At 45.2% G+C, this 21,351-nt stretch overlaps 1 protein-coding gene across 1 annotated transcript in view; it reads right to left on the bottom strand.

The window, feature by feature from the left end:
* Window positions 1-12,212: 12,212 nt before the first annotated feature.
* Window positions 12,213-21,351, bottom strand: part of ADARB2 (adenosine deaminase RNA specific B2 (inactive)) — a 313,365-nt gene continuing 304,226 nt past the window's right edge. Inside the window, exons 9-10 of the mRNA XM_075746581.1 lie at window positions 17,264-17,442; window positions 12,213-14,447 (exon numbers count right to left, since the gene is read on the bottom strand). Coding sequence (XP_075602696.1) covers window positions 14,271-14,447; window positions 17,264-17,442 — 356 coding nt within the window. The 3' untranslated portion in view covers window positions 12,213-14,270. The remainder of the gene's footprint in view (window positions 14,448-17,263; window positions 17,443-21,351) is intronic.

Genomic DNA, 21,351 nt, shown 5'->3' with positions numbered 1-21,351 from the left:
AAATGCTGAACTGCCACTGGGAGGAAACTGGGACATTTCTTAGTTAGCTTTTGTTCTTCTATATCTATAAATAAATATATATATAGCTACGTAGTGCTAAGAAAGTCCATGGAATTTTATCTTTGTGTGATTTTAGTCTTATTTTTTTATGTGCCCAAATATGAGTTACTTCAGGTGGTGCATCATGATGTATTATTATTTGTGCCTGTTATAAAATATGTGTCTGTATGTGTGTATATGCATGTTGATGATATATATTACTAATGTGCTACGGCTGTCACTTTTGCATCATAACATGATATGACATATTAACAGATTTTACATTTAAATATTCCATTATGTATTTTAATTTATGTTCGATTTTAAACCCTTTCTGCCTAGTTGCCATCCTTTTTTTTTCTTTCACAGATAGATTGTATTGAAAGGAAACCTTTTGGTGCTTTAGCTCAGGTACCAGTTCAAACCATCCAGGGTGGTCTCACCACCGGGCTGAGGCAGACACACACGTTGTGCTCCTCACAGGGTTTTGTCTAGGTGACACTGCAAGTCCTGTGAGAACAAGAACCTTCCCAGTCAATTGATTCCTGAGGGCAATTAAAGAAATTAAAGTATTCCCGCTGCACAGGAGCATTGCGTACCATCCCTGGCTCACTAGGGCAGAGCCTTTCCCCGCTCCAGGCTCCGTGCTGGGGGGCAGGAAGGCTCGCAGAGGAGCGAGGTGTTCACCCGAGGGGTGCATGGACTGGCAGAAGTGCTTCTCACCCGCAGGACTTTGCCGTGGCCACCACGACACACTGTGCCTCAGTTTCCCATCGGTAAGGGATCAGCATAAAAACTATGTGCCATTCACTGCTCCAGTAAGGACGGGATAGTTTAGATGTACTACAGCTAATATGGGTCTAGCAGGAACAGTAAACATCTCGGCTATGTATAAAAATCTATCTTTATGGATAAAATCTTCAACCTTGCCTAAGAAATGCCCTAGAAAAGCTGTGGCACACTCAGTGGAGGTGAAGGGAGAGGAGCTGGAAGGGGCAGGAAGGGCTGTGAGGTTGGTCCTCCTGCCACTTGTGTTTCACACACCATCTTGTATGCGGACACCAGCATTTCCAAAAGCCTGGCCTTGTCTCGCCAGCACACCTGCAAATGCTGCTGTTGGCCATCTATTATCAGGGCTTTTAGTGTCAGGGATTCCTGGTATTTCAGTCGACTTCCCCCTTTCCCTGGAGCCTGCCACTGCCAGGGCGGAGGCATCACGGTGCTGACCGAGCCCCCATCCGAACTCGCAGTTCCCCCCCAGGGCCGGGGATGCCCCAGGACGGCTCCAGGGCACTTGGAGGTGGCAAGGAAAGAAAGAAGCGTGCAGTAGTGTAAGATGGGGAGAAAAAAGGCAGAAACACTGGTGCTTAAGGATGAGGCTGCAGAGCTAACAGCTTTTCTCCATGGAGAAGCAAAATCCCCCCTCCACCCTTCCATGTCCCCATCCCCATTCCTTTCCACTGTCCCCACCCCACTTCCAGCCTCCCCCAGCTCTGCAGCCTCCTGACCCCATGGAAAACATCTTCAGCTCCCCAGTCTAAGAGACATTTATCGCATTTTTTTGCTGTGTCAGTTTTCTGTCCATTTAGTGATTCAAAGCGGTTTGGGAGGATGGCAGGGAGAGGGCAGGATGTACAGGCAGGGGTGCGGAAAGGCAGGCAGGGAGGGGAGGAAAAGGGGATCTCCCCCTTTTGGGGCAGCAAGCAGTGAGCTGAGCCTGTATTGTGTGGCTCTTAGGCAATGTACACAAACAGAGGTAGAGAAGATCGGCTCGATTTTTGATTTAATTTGATTGATTAACAGCAGATATTGACTCCACTTCAAGCATGGGGAAAAAAAGGTTTTCTGTTTGCTACTCTAGTCCTTAGAGCACACAGATGATCGTAGAGAGACTTCAACCACAGGAGAGTGTTTGTTGTCCACGTGGAGAAAAAGGCAGATTCATGTGACTTTCCTGAAGCCTGGAAAGAGGCACGTGGGAACGGGCCTTGCTTTGCCTCCTGCCTTTTCCTGGCTTATAAACCACACATCCTTCCTCAGCTCCAGCTTTGTGGAAGGCAGCAGGAGGGAGCAGGCAGTGAGTGATGCTGAGAGGTGGGAAACCTCAAAAAGAACCAAAATACATTAAATGGCCACATCCACGAATAAATGCAATTCTCCAAGTGACAGAAATGTATTAAGTGCAGGTGCTAATGTCATGGTGCCTGTCTGAGGAACCACTCTGTTGTATTTCAGTGAGAACAGGCAGCAAGAAGATCCCATCTGCATATCAACGTGAATAACCCCCTGCACCATGCTCTAGGTGAATGCCTTACCGGCTGCTGACGGGCTGCAATGTGCAGATTTTCCAGCTTCTCCTGGTGCATTAGCATCTCTTATTCTGTAAATGGTGCTCTCAGTGCACAACACATTTAGACACATAAAGAGTTTTTTCCAATGAAGAGAAACAATGACACAAGAACAGCAGTTTCTCCAGTGGAGAGCTCTAACAAATACAGAGACCTCCCACATGAACACATGCGTTTCTCCAGTGTTTTTAAGCTCTTTTCAGTTACGTGTGTTCAGAGGGAGGTGTAGACAAAAGGGTTTAAGGGGACTTGCATTTGCAGCATCGCTGTCGCCATGCAGAGCAGTCCCTTCCTATTTGCCCTCAGCACAGGTGTGTGTGTGGTACTGCGGTGACCCAGGCCGAGCACTTGGACCCACTCTGAAATACTATCCCAGGCTAAAAAAGAGAACGAAAAGGTGACCAGGTTTTCAGATGGATCAGTCTTCCTGCTCTGCATCACCAGCCACCTACCTGGACTCCAGCACCAGGGACATGGGGAGCAATGACACAGGGAGCAATGCTTTTTTCAGAGGCAGTTCTAGCTTAAATGCAAGTAAAACTACTGCTTAAACAGCAGAACATATAGCCCTGAACCTCCCCTTTTCTGGTAGGGGAAGGTCTGAGCAACCAATGTCCTGGTTCAGCATGTAGGATGGAGTCCTTATAAAAATATGTACACACACACATACATGCCACACGCACGCACGCACATACACAAACATCTACAGATGCCAAAGCTACCAGCCCATAGGCTACAGCAGGTCCTTGGATACACTGAGGGTTTTTTTCTTTTGGAAAGCAAACCAAAGGCCAGCCCCAGAGAGCCAGAGGCGGCTGGTTTGTTTGCTGGCTTTTCCTGGGCAGCTTCTGCCGTTTCCCCAGTGCAGGCTGTTGCTGCCAGTGCTTGGGGAGAAGGATGCGAAGGACTGAAGTGCTCTAGTCTGTTAATTTATTTTAATGAATATAAATTAATGCAGTTTTCTTTTCTCTGTCTCGCAGATATTGAAGGCCAGTATGACTCATAAGCACGATCTATCTTTTCATCGGTGGCAATAATACATTAATCACCTCTGATGGAGGCTCCTACAGCCCTGTTACAGGTGGGAGCAGACACGCAGGGCTGGGTGAAGGTGAAGGACCACGTGCAGCTCTCCAGCTGCTGCAAGCACAAGACAAGAAACACGCGGCAACCCAAGTAATTTTCACACCCAGCATCTCAGCAGCAACTTATGCCCGTGCAACTTAGGACCCCTCCAGCAGTAAAAAATACGGGTTAGAGGGTGGAAAGAATCATAGAATCATAGAACCATAGAATCATAGAATAATTTGGGTTGGAAGAGACCTTTAAAGCTCATCTAGTCCAACCCCTGTGCAACGAGCAGGGACATCTTCAACTAAGATCAGGTTGAAGAGCTCCATTGAAACTGACCTTGAATGTTTCCAGTGATGGGGCATCTAGCACCTCTCTGGGCAACCTGTTCCAGTGATTCACCACCTTCATTGTAAAAATTTCTTCTTTACATCTAGTCCAAATCTACCCTCTTCTGGTTTAAAACCATTACCCCTTGTCCTATTGCAGCAGACCCTACTAAAAAGTTTATCCCCATCTTTCTTATAAGCCCCCTTTAAGTATTGAAAAGGTGCAATTAGGTTTCCCCAGAGCCTTCTCTTCTCCAGACTAAAGAACCCCAACTCTCTCACAGTGGAGGTATTCCATCCCTCTGATCATTTTTGTGGCCCTCCTCTGGACCAAATCTAACAGATCCATGTCTTTTCCTGTGCTGAGAACTCCAGAGCTGGATGCAGTACTCCAGGTAGAGTTTCACCAGAGCAGAGAAAAGGGGCAGAATCCTCTCCCTTGACCTGCTGGTCATGCCTCTTTTGATGCAGCCCAGGATATGGTTGGGTTTCTGGGCTGCGAGCACGTATTGCTGGCTCATGTCCAGCTTTTGATCCACCAGTACCCCTGAGTCCTTCTCAGCAGGGCTGCTCTCAACCCCTTCATCTCCCAGCCTGTGTTGATACCAGGAGTTACCCTGACTCAAGTGCAGGACCTTGCACTTGGCCTTGTTGAACCCCATGAGGTACATGTATGCCCACTTCTCACGTCTGTCCAGGTCCTTCTGGATGGCATCCCATCCTTCAGGCATGTCAACTGCACCATTCAGAGTGGTGTCATCTGAAAACTTGCTGAGGGTGCACTTGATCCCACTATGTCAGTGATGAAAATATTAAACAGTACTGGTCCCAGTATGGACCCTTGAGGGACACCACTTGTCACTGGTTTTCACCTGAACACTGAGCTGTTGACCACAACCCTCTGGATGCGACCATCCAACCAATTCCTCATGCACTGAACAGCCCATCCATCAAATCCATATCTCTCCAATTTAAAGAAGGAAATTGTGGCGGACCGTGCCCAAGGCCTTACAGAAGTCCAGATAGATGACATCTGTAGCTCTTCTCTTGTCCACTGTCAAACTATTCAGTCAGTAATAATAATAACAACAACAGTGAAGTCACAAGCCATTGCAAACTTCCCTGTAAAAGACAGAAAGACCTGCTTTATTTAAGACATGTTTTTAGTTTGGTTTACTGTTTCTCCATGTGTTGTTTTACATTTAACTATATTAGTAGCAGGTACTCAGCAGTGCTAGCAGGGGAACCCAAAAGCGCCTGACCTTGGTGCACTATGACACTGAAAACAGTTGGTTTGGGACGTGATTGTCCAGCTTTCTGTCAGGGAAATTTGTAGTAAGAGTTGGCAAGGAGAAAGATGCAGCAGCAGAAACTCAGCATGTTTATGGGGAAAAAAAAAAAAAAGAAAAACTACAACTCTAAACAACATTATGGACCTGGTCCTGGGATAGAGGTACTGAACTGCTATAATATGAGGGGGATGACTCTAAAGTGTCCTTCCCATCTTCCCGTGAAGGTCTGTCTAATCTTACCTGCAATGGCTGAAAAGAGCTTTTCCCCCATGAAAACTGGAGGAAGGATGACAAAAGAAGAGAGAAATTAGCAGCAGGAGTAAAGTATGGCACTCCCTGGCCAATCCCATAAGCACTAAAACGCTTCACCAGTTTAATGTCATTTCACAGGGTAATCTTCAGCCAGCCTTGTCTAGAGACACTAGCAGGCTGCTTTGGCGCTCAGTGGTGCAAATCATTGAGTAGCACCGTGAAAGTACAAGGAGAGGGAATGATGAAGTGTTTTCATGTACCTTTTTCATGTGACCTTAACCCCCCAATTCCCTTCATAAAGTGAATTCTCCTCAGTTACACTAGTCCAAGTGCTTTGAAGATTTGCATTAAGGTGGCAGAGTTTTACCTTAGTTGGACAATGCCACAGTGTAGTGAGCCAAAAATTTTTTTTTTTTGTACATTTTACTGACATTTTTGGGGTGGAGTGATCTCTGCATCACTCCTTGAGTGTAAAAGGGGTTATTTTCAAAATTACTTGGTCTTCACTTTTGCCACAGTTCTTCAAGAGAGCCCAGTAGGCGATGAGACAAATAGATGGACAGATTAGCTGCTTCTGATCTCTGCCTCACCCCTTAAGTAACCGAACAAGAAGATAAAAGAATATTTTAGGAAAGCCACACACAGAAAACAGGGCTGAACCTGTACAGCAAATGTTTCAAATAATGAGAAAGGTTCTTCAAATGTATTTCCACTTGTTAGAGGGTCAAAGATTACTGGGTCAGATATGAAAAAAAAAAAAAGATCTGGGAAATGCTGAACCACCACAGGAAAATTCTAATGCAAAGTCTCAGATGGCAGTGATGGATCGTTTTGGTTTTCCACTGAGTACAGATGTGTCAGGGCTAGGAACCAAGTTTTGGCACACAACAAAAGTTCATATGGAATTAGTTCTCTTTGCTCTCAAGTTGAAACATGAATTTGGTATCAACCTAACCCTGTTGCTTGCTGCCAGTAGCGACCCTTTCAATGATTTCAATGGCAGTAAAGTTATGTTAAGAATAAACTCCAAAAAAACCCTCACCAAACCTGTAAATATGCACAGTATATGTTAATTTAGTCAGCCACCAAAACTTACGGCTGGAATGGCTTCTTCCCAGAATTTGAACTTTAAGAACAGATTGTTCTGTTTCACATATATATGTACTATAGTCTTTTCTTACAGCCTAAAAGTATTAATACTCAAAAGTCAACTCACTGTAACAAGGAATAGTTAGTGGTTTTTAAAATGGGGAAACAGAAGGTCCTGTGGCTTGCAGACTCTTTGGCTAGGAGTCACCTCCCCATGGACAGTCCTCTGAATGCAGGAATCCAGATTCCCTCTCCCATCAGTGGGGAGAAGCTCTTGAGAGGGCAAGTTCTCCACTTCATTCAGACACTGCTGAGTGGGGTGAATCACCTTATGGAGCCACTTTATCCAGGAAGCTTAGAAAATGGATTCAAACCAGACACCCAGCCTCTGGGTGGATGAAGTGATTAAAACAAAGATGGGCCTTTAACAAAGGTTTTTCATGTGTTGTAAACTAGCTGACCAGAGTGCAGGAACTCCCCTATTCTGAGTTTGGTTTAGGGGGTCTTCACTTGCTTGTCTCTTCCTCACTTGAGAGGGTAAACCTAGACAAAAACTCATGTCTGCTCCTTTTCCGGGTAACTATCCCCAAACCAGCTATGTTATTATGTCTTTTTTGTTCTCTCTCATGCTGAAAGTTTATTAAATTATAATAAGAAATAATTTGACTTCTTCCATAGAATGAAATGATATAAATGTGAGACAGAGCCTCTCAATACCTTTCTTCCCAAGTGCCTGACTTTCTGCTGATTACAACACTTGCTTGTCCCCTTTGACCACAGCATGATGGATTTGTCAGTTGAGTTACTCAGTGAGAAAGGTCCCTCCTGTTTCACTGGGATGTGGTCTTGTAGAGGCTTTGAGAGGACCACAAGTAGGACATGCAGATGTAGTTCATGAACCTAAGGGACTGGAGCATCTCTCTTATGAGGAAAGGCTGAGGCAGCTGGGTCTGTTTAGCCTGGAGAAGAGAAGGCTCAGGGGGGGATCTTATTAACGCTTAGAAATATCTAAAGGGTGGATGTCTAGAGGAAGGGGCCAGACTCTTCTCAATGGTGCCCAGTGACAGGACAAGGGGCAACGGGCACAAACTGGAACACAGGAAGTTCCATCTCAACATGAGGAAAAACGTCTTCACTCTGAGGGTGACCAAGCACAGGCTGCCCAGAGAGGTTGTGGAGTCTTCTTCTCTGGAGATATCCAAAACCCGCCTGGACACGATCCTGTGCAACCTGCTCTAGGTGATCCTGCTTTAGCAGGCAGGTTGGACTAGATGATCTCCAGAGGTCCCTTCCAACCCCTACCAATCTGTGAATCTGTGAATCTGTGAATCTGTGAACCTGGACAGGTCAAAGCACGGTGGGGATCAGCACCAGGCCACACACCAGGCATCCAAGACAAGGCATGCCCAGAAAAGGATGCATAGGCTCTAGAGGATATTTAATGTTGGAGGCTGAGCAGGGGTTTGGTACCCAACAACGTGAGGTTTAGGTGTTGACATTGACAAGTAGGTTAAGAAGTCTTTTTTGAATACTACCTCATCTCACACTGAAATCTGAGATTTAGGAGTCTAAGTCCCAGTGTTCTGTGTGACAGTCAGATTTGAGGAGCCTGTGATGTCAAGGAAGTGCTGGCACCTGTTGTTTCTTCTGAAAATGCTTCTTTTAACCACTGAGATCAGACTGTAAACAAGCAATTTGCTTTAGAAAAAAAAAATTCCTTTAGAATCCACAGCAAAAATGTATCTTATTATAGATTTAAGAGTTAACATTCGTAAGTGAGTAAACACCTTAATTTACTTGTTAAAATAAAATTAAATAATAAAAGCAACCTGTAACAAAGAGCATGCTGTGGAAGGCAGGGTTGGGTGTAGTTAGGCTGGTGGTGCTGGGAGGGAAGGGTACTGCAGCTAAACCACCTGCTTGGTGGTATGTCAAATACAGCCTGTGCTAACGCCTGAGCGTGACTGTGAGGTCGCAAGAGAAGGAGGGGTAGGGACCAGTCAGTCTATCAGAGGAACTGGTCAGACCCAACAGTATGTACCATTCTTCATATCTTTATTTTTCTTTGGGGAAGGTTGTTTTGGTAACGCTGGGGGTAAAGGAAGGAGCTGTCTCCTCTTGGCTTGGATCGTTTTGTGGCAGTATAGGCTGTGAAGGCATCTGTTCAAGGCCAGAGGAGAATGAACGGGACCTTTTCCTCTCCAAGGCAGAGCAAGACTTTAACGGTCTAGTGGAAGTAATTCTGTATTGCAAAGGAAGTTGATAAAATAGAACATAAACTTCTCTAATAGAGGATTTAATTACCAGGAAAGTCAGACTGAATGAAGCATTTGAGCAGAACTATTTCATTGCTGAAAAGGCAATGATTATTAATCCCTTTTCTCCAAGGCCACATTATTTATTCAGGAGGCCTTGGAGTACTAAGAAACCACACATGTTTATACATGTGCATGTGCTTTTATGTCTTTGTGCAGTTTTGGGTTTGGTTTTTTTTTGCATCCAAACAGACTGTCACTACGCTTTAAAATGTCTCAGATTTTCTGTGACTTCACTCGGGTTTCTAGCTAAACTGGTGCCCACACAATCAAGCTGAAACAAGCCAAAGTAATCAGGTCTCTGGGCTGGAAAGTAAGAACAATGGTAATGAATCAAAAGGCTTAAAAAGCTCTTAAATTGCTATTTCATTCTTTGACATACAAGCACGGCTATCAAGGTTTAACTGCAGCAGCAGGACTTATTTATTTTATATGAGAAACAGGCACTTCTCTGAAGCCCTCTATTAGTCGATATATCAGCTTGTTCATGTTTTATGTTGTTGCTTTTCCAATATACACTTGGAAAGGAAATAACCGTTCCTGACGATTCTGGGGTGTACGCCTGTAAAGTTTTAAATGCAGTTCTGGTATTTAGCCTTTAAACTTAATGAGATTTAACACAGAATCCATTCATACAATTTACCCTAATGACTGCTTTGTAGTTGTTTTCGGCAGCCAAATCGTGTCACGGTGTCTGCCATGGTCGGGCAGTAGCAGCTACTTCTGGAGGAGAAAACAGGCTGGAAACCGCCTCCTGTGAACTGAGCTGTGGCCAGACTGCCCATGAGTGGGCTGAGGGGCTGCCAGGCTGATGGGAAGCCCCCGTCAGGACCTCCCCACCTCCACCCTTTGCCTTTCATGGCCAAAGCTGTGCTTGTTCCCTGCATCTGCACCGGGGCTGGTCTCAGCACGCCCCCTCCAGAGCCCCTCTGTGAGGAAAGCCAACGCTACGCACGGCTTTCACCAAGTTCAGAATTTTGGCGTTTGCATTTTGACACCGAAATCATGATAAGCTCATCACCTTGTGGGAGGATAGTGGCACAAACTGCCTTTCTACTGGTTTAACTTTTTTTTTTTTTTTTTCTGTTTAGGACAGTGTTACACTACTGTGACCATTTTTATTGGTAGGGAAGTAACTGTCTGAGGCTGTGATGAGGGTGAGACTATGGAGTTTGCTTTACCTATATCCAGTTAAAGAAGTAAAATTTAGTGTGCAAATACACTTTGAGATTTACAAATACTGAGAATGTGTTGCTTTTATTACTCAAGGCAAAAATCCATGATGGGTGGTAGAATCGGGTCAGCTCATGGTGACTTTTTTTCAGACAGACAACTTCACCCTGCAAATGCTTTCTTCTCCCCAATCCTCCTTATTGCACCCAAATACCTAATGACATAGATTCAAGCTAAGGAAATGCAACTGCAGCAAAGTCTTAGCTTGAAAATAAAGTTATGTCTAACCCCTGCCCTGCTATGCTGGGGAATGAAGCCCACAGGATGGTCTGTGCGGGTCTGGCACTGACTTCTTCAACATAAGCAAGCAAAGAGCTGTGGGGCCAGCGATCTAGTTGGGCTCCTTGTGAGCTGTTGGGCTCAATGTCGTCTTGGAACCAAATGTCCACAAGGAGGGTGACAGGGAAATCTCTTTCTAGACAATTTTCAGTGATAGCGTATTTATACTTTGACTGTGGGTGCTTCTGAAAGGCTTTGGAGGCTTTGGTAACACCAGTGATCTCTATGAGGACTGGCCGAGGGAAATCATTTCAAGGCACATGATGATGTTTGTACAATAATGCATGTTAAACCTTTGTGTGGATGGTGCCATTTGGGCTTTGAGTGACTTTGCTGTAGCTGAACTCTGGTGGTTTAAAGTGAGAATAAACCAAGGCCACTCCACCAATGAAGAAGAAATCTGCAGAGATGTACTGATCTTTTCTTCATCACTTTAGTTTTCTTAAGCATCTTTATACAGCAAGTCCCATGCAGTGTGAATTTGTAAAAGCGCATTTGAGTTTTTTTAAGAAATACCTTTGAGAGTAACCTGGAAGAATCGTATTAGAGATGGACCCCGTTCACTCTTCTTCCCGGATAAGACTGTGTCCCTGTATGGCTTCTTCTACATGAGCGGGCACATCCATCTCTCAATACAAGTGTCTGATTCCTATGATGCATCAAATCCAAACTAAATAAGAACATGTTGTCTGTAGATCTGCAGCAGGTGTGTTTAAAAATACGCACTAGCATTTTGGAGCACATTCAAACTGATTGCTAAGCCACAGTGAAAAATGGTCAACAAACAGTGAAAGAACAATTTTACTTGTCATTTTATTCACTTAACAGAAACATTCACTTATCAGGTATCACTGAAGTGCAATTTACAGAACTTAGCAGCAAATTCACATATGTAAATTCAGATTTATTTTCTTTTGTTGTCTTTTTTGTTTTTTTTTTTGTTTTTTTACAAATATTACAAATGTACATCCATTAGTACAGTATTGCCATTCACTCATGCGTGTTATGTACAGAATCTTCACTAAAGAATTACTACTGAGCAAGTTTTCCTTTGCTTCAGGAAATGCTGCGTGTAGGTCATATGTGCTTCTGGGATGTGGTCCCATCACATTCTATCGCTGCACATAATGAGAAGAAGTAGACATTTAAGGTCATATTCAACCCTAGTGCAAGCAGGTGCAACTCCATTGCCTTCAATGAGATCAGCTGATGCCCACTTGCAGTGGGGACTTGATTCGGTCCCCACTACTAAATTCGTTCTGGCAGCTGAATCCAGGATTGCAGTTATGTATTTCTTGCAACAAAGGATAATTCAATCCCACCACACTTTTCTTTTTGTCCTTAAAAATAACCAGGCACAGTGTTTTGTCACAATAGCTGCAACACCGGCCTGTGGAGCTATATGCATTAGTTGAGCTGACATCATGCCAGGGCTGGACGAGGGTGGATGAGGGCAGGGAGATGTAAGGACGAGCCATTGAGGTCTCTTGTGTGCTAGATAAAGACTAAATTGGAGAGGAAAAGTAGAAGACACTGCTTTCCCCTGCCCTGCGGATCTCCGCATGAGAAACCTTGTCCTCCTTTCTGGTTGCCCTGCGGTTTCTCTCCCTCGGTGGGAGCAGCCGGAGCCCCTGGGACCACCACTGCCAGTATCACCCACACCTTCTGCCACACCTCCAGTCGTGGGCCTGACTGCCCACCCACCCACTGCCCCTCTGGGCACCATTGCTGCCCAGAGCACACTGGAGGTCTGCACCAGTGACAGCTCTGTTTGTTAGGGGCTGGGACCGTGTGGAGGTACCGGGAAGCTCCAGAAGGTGCCAAAAATATTCTGAATGTTAACCAGAAGAGCTGACAAAGTGTTCAAAGTATTGACAAAGTGGTTACCACAAAATGCTTCCATTATTGAAACATCTCAGGGCTTTTTTTTTTTTTTTTTTTTTTTAACTATTTCTACTCTAAGGATTTATTTTTTTAATATTTTTGGTAGTTAATATGGAATGTATTATTTTGCTGAAAAGGTTTCTGGAAGGGGAGAGCTTTGTTTTATCTAATTTAAAAATTCTAGTTTATCACAATTGTTTTTATACAAGACACTATAGATACATCTTGTAGTTTATAATCTAAAAATAAAATCTCATCAAAATACTGTAGCTATTCTATTGTGGGCATCAATAAACAATGTATTTACTGTATATGGCTCTCCAAACATGATAAACCCTATACAAAGAGCATCTATCTTTATTGATAGGAACAGTTTCCCGTGTAAAGGAAATTACATGGAAAAATATGAGCCTTATGTTGTTTGAAAAGTAACTCAGCTTGACAGTTCTGAGAAAATACCAAGACAATTATCACAAATCAGTATCAGCATGTTATATACAGATTTAAAGAGAATCACAGGAATAAAAAAGAAAACAGTAGTTATATACCCGCAAATCCTGTCATTTAAAAACTCAAAACTGGAAAGAAATATACAGGGTATTTGAAGGTTGGTTCTGCAGTGGGGCTATCAAAGCTCAGTTCTCCCATGCCTGTATCTTCTCCATTCTGATGAAGTTTGGGATGGTTCAAAGATGAGATTATATCAGATTCAGCCACAGTTATGAAGAAAACATTTAACTGTTTGGTGCTACTTGTCTCCTAACTAAAAAGCTCCACCTGCCTCTCAGGCTGCAGATGAACATGAATAATAATAATAATACTTGGCATTTACACCGAGCTAGAATCTGAGACACAGAGCTAGTTTTCAGATTGAGTAAGACCTTACCCAAGCCTGCAGTTACATCTGCTCCACTTACGTCAACTGGACTATGTGGGGAGGTAAAACTCACTGCAAGAGCGACAGAATCTGGCTTATGCTGTTGCATATGACCAGAGCACTTTGATCCTGCCAAGTTCCTTAGATGTGAAGCAGGTAAGTATTATTATCCCCATTTGACAGGTGGAGAAACTGAGGCAGGAAAGAGCCAAGTATCAAGTGGGCTCTCTTGTTTGGGATGTCTTAGTTGTGGCTACCCAACCCAGTGATTTTTCACATATATGGAGCATCCTGAGCTCATACGCACTTAATTTAGAGCTGTGGATCATCAGAAGCTTTGAAATCTGACGGTCTGGGTCCTGGCTCCAGCCTGCCTGATTTTAGGCAGCTACCTGAAGCTCCAGAGCTAGGAGCATTGTCCCACTGGTCTTCATCGGCAGCCCCGGCAGACCTGTGCACCTCTGCAGGCAGCGCAGGGTTGAATCACCCTCTTGAAGAGCATCTGCATCCCAGCTGGTGTCTAAAGGTCACGTGCGATGAACTGGGCCCAAATAATTAAAATTTGCAGTGTGCAAAACTTGTGGCCAGATTTGAAGATTTGGTGGGAAGTGTTTTGTCCAAGGCGTCAGAGGGAATAAGTGTAAAAACCAAAGGAATCCTGACGCCCGGCTTTGTGCTCAGAGCCAGCAGTGGAAAACGGAGTTTAAAAATGCTGCATATCTTCAAGGTCCAAATTCTTTCTCACAGATTTAGGCAGCTAACAGGATGATTTTTGCATAGAGGTTAGACACCTTCTTTTGTGGATGATTTTGGATGCTCTGAGACCTGCTGTCATGCTGTGTGCCTGGGGTACTTCTATCTTTGCTGACTATCTTTCATTATTCAGTGATCACTCTTGCACTAATTGTGTGAGGGAAAACAAACTCTATTTATTTGGATCAGACAGGTGGCCTGCTAACGCCTCAAACCAGCAAGAACCAACAGCAAGAAACAATGAAAAGCAGAATCTTTGTGGGGGTGGCATTATAATTTGGGCAGGTACATTCTTGGGAAGGGATCATGAAAAAGCAGTTTTCTAAAGTCGAGTTCAGTGCATCAGACACATTTCTAGTTATGTATTTCCAATACAGAATTAAAAGCAAATATTCCCATGGAGGTTGCTGTTAAATCTCAAAATGCTTTGATTCTCTCGGCTCACGCGTCCTGCCCAGCCTTCTCTCCAGCTGATTTGATCAGGTCATGTAGCAAAGGTGTCAAGTGATTTATACAGTTAGTAGGAACTGATCTTGCTCTGGGGGTTTCTTCACCCAGGTGCCCAGACCACCTTTCTGAAATGCTTTAAACAGCTGCTGCTTGACAGACTGGTACGTCTGAGCCACCAGCTTTGCCTCGCTGTACACTGATGGCATGTCTCCATGGCTCGGTATTCGTGTGCTCAGCTGCAGAACAAAAATCAGGGAAGGGGAAAAAAAATAAAATAATAATAAAAAAAATCAACCGATGAGCCAAAAGAAACGGGAGGCTTCAGTAGCTGTATAATCTTCCTGTCTACATTTCATAAGCAACAAACAAACTATCACTGTGCTTTGTGTGTTTGCTTTTGGTTTAACAACAAAAATACAGGGAGGCAATAAATGCCTGTGACATGGTTTCGAGCCATCGCGAAGAGGAATGGGGTAAACAGCTTTGCCTCAGAGTGGGCATAGGCAGTAGCAAATCTTGGTGTGTTTTACAAAGGCAGAAACCTACTTCTCAGTTAAGATGATTTTTAGTTAAAAAAAAAAAAAGGAAAAAATTATTTCTGGGGATCTTTAAAGAATGTGCTCGGTTTAGCCTGGGAAGCAGAGCTGCACAGTGTTTCCAAGTAATGCCGAGAGACACAAGAAGGAGGGTCCCTTCCCACACTCTCCCCTTTTCCCTCTTTAATCTGTTATTGTCAGAAATGCTGTGAAACCTGCCCAGGACAGGGCAGAAATCCGGCGTCAGGATTAGTGCTGGTGCAGGAAAACCAAGTGCTCTGTTGGGATGCCGGATCTGTCTCGGGAGAAAATGGCTCGTGTCCACCGCCCCTTGTCACCCAGAGCACACACGTGGGAGCGAGCACCCTTTGCTGTGCAGAAGGACTAAAAGTAAACTACCTCTCCTGACCTGCCAAAGTCTTAACAGTGCCGAGCCAGCAGTGAGGCTTTGACATCATATGAAAGAAACTCAAGTCCGGAAAATGCCTTAGAGCAAGCAGACGGGTGAAAGTCCAACGCTTACAAGCCAGGGAAATAGCACCCTGGAGGAAAAAACACCCTCAAAGCACAGCCTTGGAGAGCAAACAGCACCGTTTCCCTTCTTTCTAAATAGGAGAGATGCTGAAAGGCAGATTAAAGGAAAAGGTGAATGCACAGCATGAAATGAGCTGCTCCAGTCGGGGTGGCACTGGCACACCATGGGGTGTATTGGTCCAGCCAGCTCAGGCACCAGTGGGCCACAAGCTGGCCTGGCCAGTGGCGGGTCCCCGCCAGCTGCCCCTTTGTTACCCAGAGGTGGACACCAATGACATTATCAAATGCTTTGTTTTGTCAAAAGCAAAAGTGCCCTGCCCAGCCATGAGTTACTCCCTCCTGCTCACCCCAACCCCATCCCGGGTGCCAGCCAGGTGCAGTCCAACTCTCCTGGCCATAGTCCTGTCCATAGCTTGTCCTGGGGACCAGCTTGTCCCAGGTTTTTTTTCCATAAGTATCCTTCCATTTTGGGGGCAGCAGGAGTGCTTCTCACCCCCCCTTCCCATGCCACTTGCTGTGCAAGAAATAGGTTGGGACCTGGGCATGAAGTCCAGGCTGGTCCCTTCTGCTCCCACCAGACTCAGGGTCCCTGCTAGGTCAGGTCATGCCACTGCCTGGGCTGGGATGAGTCCCCCCAGCCTCGTTCCCTAGGGTCTACTGCAGAGCAGAACCACCCCTGTGGGCTGGTCCTCATACCTCCCCACCCTGCCTGTTCCTTTGCCTTCTGGAATGACTTTGTTGGTGGAAGTGGCTCCAGACTTCCCTGCCATCACTCTGCCTTGTTCTTTTCCACTCATTTCCCAATAGTAAAAACGTTTTGGCACTTAATATTTTTTTCTTGTCCTCATCTTCTCCCACTCTACATGGAAGGCAGGAAAATTCTTGACAAACCTCCTTATAGAAAATTAATATTCTAGCAATGAAAGCAGGTGGGCTGAAAAGACACTTTGCATTTTCCCTTCTGCTCCTCCTCAAAGTGGTGGGATCTGTGTCCTTCTTTCCCTGAGCACCTCCTTGAAGGGTCAGACAAGAGGAGAAATGGTGGCTCCAGAACCAGGAATAATGAGAAGAAAATTTTCTTATTCTACATCAAGCTTCTTCCTATATGTCCTACATCCCTAGGCTCCACTCTGTAGTTTTTGGCCATCCATCTGTCCTGCCATGGTCTCCTGTCTGTGGGAAGTAAACTGAAGTGTGAGGGCAGGTTAACTTTGCTGCCATTTTAAATAAGGGAAGTCCATGGCCATCTTCCCTAGAGAAATCAGGGCTGTCAAGGGGTGGTGGCCATTTTAGTTAAGTACAACCTGTAGTTTTAATGCCATTAAATTGTGCTGCTGCTGAATGTAATCAGAGAGCCTTCAGCACCTGGCCACTCACCCTGTGAGGAGCAGCTGTGTCATTGTATGGATTTATCAGCGCATCTAGGAGAGTGGGGAAGACGAGGGGAGTGGGCAATCCATAGCACCTGCTTTTGTCAGCTAAATTGTGTGAGATTGGGAGTGGTTCAAGTTGGGAGTCTAAACCCCTGTGGAACAATGAACTGAGGTAGAAGCCTCCAAGGCAATCAAAAATACTTCCCTTAGGCCTCTAAGACTTAATGAGTTGAATACTCCCCTTAGAGTCAAAGGGATACCTGAGGGGAGATGCATAATAAATTACCCAGTTGTACTTGAATGGACACTTAACACTCTCTTGTTTTTTGACTGCTCATCTCAGCATGGCTCCATTGCCAGCCAGAACACCCATCTCCCCTCCAAACCCCTCTGGGTTTCTGCCTTTGGCTTTCTCTGGACTCTTGGCTCCCATAGCTGACCCCACAGGCTCTTGGCTCCTGATCCTCTCCCAGACCCTACCAGGAGGGATGCAGGACACCTGTGGAAGCTGCAGCTTCATCATGAGATTACTAAAACAGGGTTGACATTGGGGTAAGGACTAGCCCACCCAGAGCTGGTGGCAGTGTCCTGTCAGTGCATTAGACCTACCTTGCCATGAAGCTTTGCCCACCGAGTGAAGAACATGTGCTTACAGAGCCGTGAAGGACTCCCGCAGGTCCTCTTCCCTGTTGTGGCGTTGATAACCTCCAGGTCAGTGTTCCCCACAATCCAGTTCACACTGAAGCCAGGAGATTTTCCGGGCTGCCGAGCGTCAGCATGGCTAACCCCTGGCAGGAGAGAAGAACACCAGTAACATCCAGTGCTCAAAACCCTCAGAGGCTGCTAACCTGTGGTGGGTTGTTGTGGCGCATGAGACATCCCTGAGCAAACATGCTGGCATTGTGCACTGCACGTGCTGTTGTCACTATCGGTTAAATCTTACCAGTCCGAGTACCTTAGGGAGACATAATTTAGCAATTCCTAGAGATATTTTTCCACCTTGCAGGCAAACTTTTCGTTAGCCTAAGGAGAGCCATTAGATTGTACTGTGTGGTATTGACAGCAGTGTGACGGTTGCTGAGTGAAATCTTTCAGAAAAGCTTTTATGGGATAACTGGATTTTAAAAGGCACTAAGCAGCAAAGTGCTTTTGCCATGAGTTCCTCCAGGTGAGCTTTCCATGGTCCAGTGTATTTATCTGCTATTAACTGCTGGGGCCTTCACTGTGATGGGAAGGCTAAATCACCATGGGTATAAATGGGGGATAAGAAAATACAAAACATACATTTCATCATCACAGAGACATTATTAGATCCAAGTTAATAATGACCTTGCAGACATCACAGACCTACACAGAAAACTCTTGATCCCCACCTTATGTCTGCCTGTATGATTCCTACCCTGTATGCGTGCAGCAATCTCTTTAAGAGCTAGTTAGCATCCTAATGGCAATATTTTGGACATTTTTAAGTGGAATGCATCTTAGACAGCTACAATGATGATGTTTTTGGTCACCTGGGGTGTCATTCATGACCTTTGTGTCATTCACATGGTGAGTTTTGGACATCTGAATCACATACTGGAGTCCACTGGGTGAGACCTCCTTGGCTCTAAATGCAGATCAAGGCTGTGAGGTCAGGTGTATGAGAGAGTTATTTTTAATCTGGTAAATTCCCATCTCTTCTCAGCCTTTCCATGAGTTCTGCTCATGGAAATAAGAGGAATAAAGTGGTTGGTTTATTTTCCAGTAGAGGATAAATGCAACCAAGTGAGTTCATTAGTGCTTTTGGGAGCAAAGAATCAACACTGGGAGCTTCCAAGGCTGGAAAAGACAGTGTGACCTGAAGCAGTCTGAATAGTCTGAAAAACATGGGCATTGGATGATGTGTTTGGATCCAGCTGTTGAGTCCCTCTCTGCTAATTTGCTGTGTGGGCTGCTAGCCTGCAAACCTGGACAAGAAAAGCCGCTGTGGCAAGCAGGCAGGTGGGGACGTGCTGGTGGGCAGGGGCTGCCTGGCATGGCCGCCCCGGCACAGGCCAGCACCAGGGCTGCATCTCTGTTTCCAAACGCCAGCTCCCACCGGAGTCCCTGCCTGCAGCAGCTCCAGCAACAGCAAATGGTTTGCACAGCTTGGTGGGGACCTGCTTTCATTGCTTCTAGGTGGACGGCAACAAAAAAAGGTCCTTTGCATTTTCCATCGAAGGGTTTCAAAGAACTTTTGCAGAGAGGGAGAAGTACTCATACGGGCTGTTCAGAGAGGAGGAGATTAAAGAAAAGAGATCAAAGCCCATCCTTTCCAAAATGCCCCTTCTTGCACACCATAAGCATCTGCTGATCTCAGGCAGAACAGGAGGAGATGGGAGCTGGTGGGAACCTGGCATCCATTTCTGCATTTAAACGTGCTGAGCTTGGTAAGCCCCTGCACGAGACCAGGGAGAGGTGGAGGGCTGTGCAGGGTCAGCCATGGCAGAGACGCTGCCTCTGCAGCAGCTCCTGCCTCCTGCCTGGGGCCTCTCAGCATCACGGGAAGCAATGCTGGTGAGGGACGTGCTCCCTCCGCTCCTTCCAGTGTGGTCCCCTCTGCCCTGGGAGGGAGCTGCAAGAACCAGATGGGACTGAGCAGACAGAAAGAGAGAGAAAGGTGGCCATTGAAGGGAAAAAAATTATACGGCGCAACCACTTTGTATCGGTGACAAAACTGGAATTGCAGAAATCATCTCAGTCACTGGGACTGAACTTGCTTCCGTGTGTAGAAGAGAATTACAGCTAAGTCATAACCTCACCCAGGATTTGTAAACACATTCATGTCGTATTAATACCTTTTTCAATTTTTTTTGCCCCCTGAGATAACAGATCAGTCTGCATCTAAAGCTCCGGTTCACCTAGGCAACAGGATATAAACTGAGAGCCTGAAAATCAGATAGCTGTCTGGCGCTATTCGAACGCCTCTATACAGAACAAGATGCAAACAGATTAAAATCACTTGTTTGACACTATGCACCAGTCTCTGTCAAGATAGCACCCAAAAGCTGAGAGGACTGAGTGCCAAAAAATGCTATAGCAAACCCCCTGCCGTGCAAAGTTGCCACAGGCCACTAAAGCAATATAAATGCTGTGAAAACACTGACCAGAGGAAATGAAGGAAAGGCTCCACGGAGGACAGAGCAAGCTGTGGGTGCCCATCAGATGGGGGCTGTACACCCCTGCCCAAGCCTGGGACCTCCCTCTGCTCTTGGTGGACTACTGCGAGAGTCAGGAGCCTGCCTCAGTGCCTGGAAAACCCTTCACGCTGGTTTGGCTTTCATGCTTTCTCTTTCCAGCTATCATATATAAGTACACATATTTAGGTAAGAAGAAGGTATTTTCACGTCGTTTTCTGAATGCAAGAGAAGACGCTTCAAAGAAAACACCATGAGCCTCATGATAGATGCAAATACAGAGCCTAGATATATTCTCTGATTGTTGTTTTTGATCCTTTTTTAACACTTTTTTCATGTTTTTCTTTTGACAAATAATTGTTCTGATTTTATTTGAAAGGTAACACCCAAATAATCTAGATAATTTTCTCTCCTTTATGTAAAGCATCCTCCTTAAAACTAACACAACAAAGAGTATAATAGGAGACTGTAGAAACTAGAAGGAAAAGAAGTCTTTGTACAAATAATATGAACTTGAGTATTGTGAGATATGAAATGAAATCTGTCCTCATTCTCCTCTGTCTCCTAGCAGAGCCTCATGCCTCTTCAGGATATTCTTTAGAATGGCCTCAATCTTAAGAGAAAAGGAAATAAAAATGACACAGCACTTCTCTTTCTTCTAAAAAATACACCCGAGAGTAATCCCAGTGAATGAGTGGATTTCCACCTGGCTGGGACTGGAGTGAGTGGAAAATCTCACTGGTATTCTCGTGCGGGGCCAAGGAATTATGTCAGGATATCTCATCACATGCTATGACTCTCCTCTCCATTGAAACGTTTGTGCCGCTATGATCAAGTGACAAAATAATTGGCATCCTTATAATTGAAGGACCCCTGCAATTTGAAATCCCTGGCTGGCCTGATCCCTGTGGGAGGTAGACTTGCCTGGCTGAGGTTGCTGCGGTTTGGTCTCTAATGCATTTGGTGTGGCTTTTGCTTGGTGCCCATTTCCTTCGTCACTGGATATGCTGTCAGCACAGTTTTCCAGGTAAGAGAAATGCAGCACAAGCCTCAGCAATGTAAGTTTTGAGCAGTATTGGCTCCTTGGGATTTGTGGGGGAGGGAAGATTACAAATAATGGCTTTAGAGACAAAAACAATGCAGACAGAGGGAGACAGATTCCTCCCACTGCTGAGCTGAGAAAACCCGCACACACAACCGAAAGCAAAGCGAAAGCTTTTCCTAACAGAAGTCTCAGGGAAGGAAGAAGCCAGCCATGAAACATGCAGATATTTAAAATGACACAAGGGCCCCTCTGATGCATTTCTAACTCCCTTGAAATCTCTGGCAATGACTCTTGCACATAAATGCACACTCGGGCCAAGTATGAGCCATTACATTCACTCCGCAAGACCAATCCAGCCAAGTAATAGCTGTTCTGTGGTTAAATCTCTTATTAAATCACTTATTGTGTTTTCAGTCTTTCAACAGTTCAAGTGGGTTTTCCTGTACATCCTGCAGATGCAGTGAAAGTGAGTGTGATTTTGATCTTAATGTATA

Source organism: Balearica regulorum, chromosome 2 (assembly GCF_011004875.1).
Source record: "Balearica regulorum gibbericeps isolate bBalReg1 chromosome 2, bBalReg1.pri, whole genome shotgun sequence".
In the NCBI taxonomy this organism is placed as follows: domain Eukaryota; kingdom Metazoa; phylum Chordata; class Aves; order Gruiformes; family Gruidae; genus Balearica; species Balearica regulorum.
This window is presented reverse-complemented; position numbering and strand designations above follow the sequence as displayed.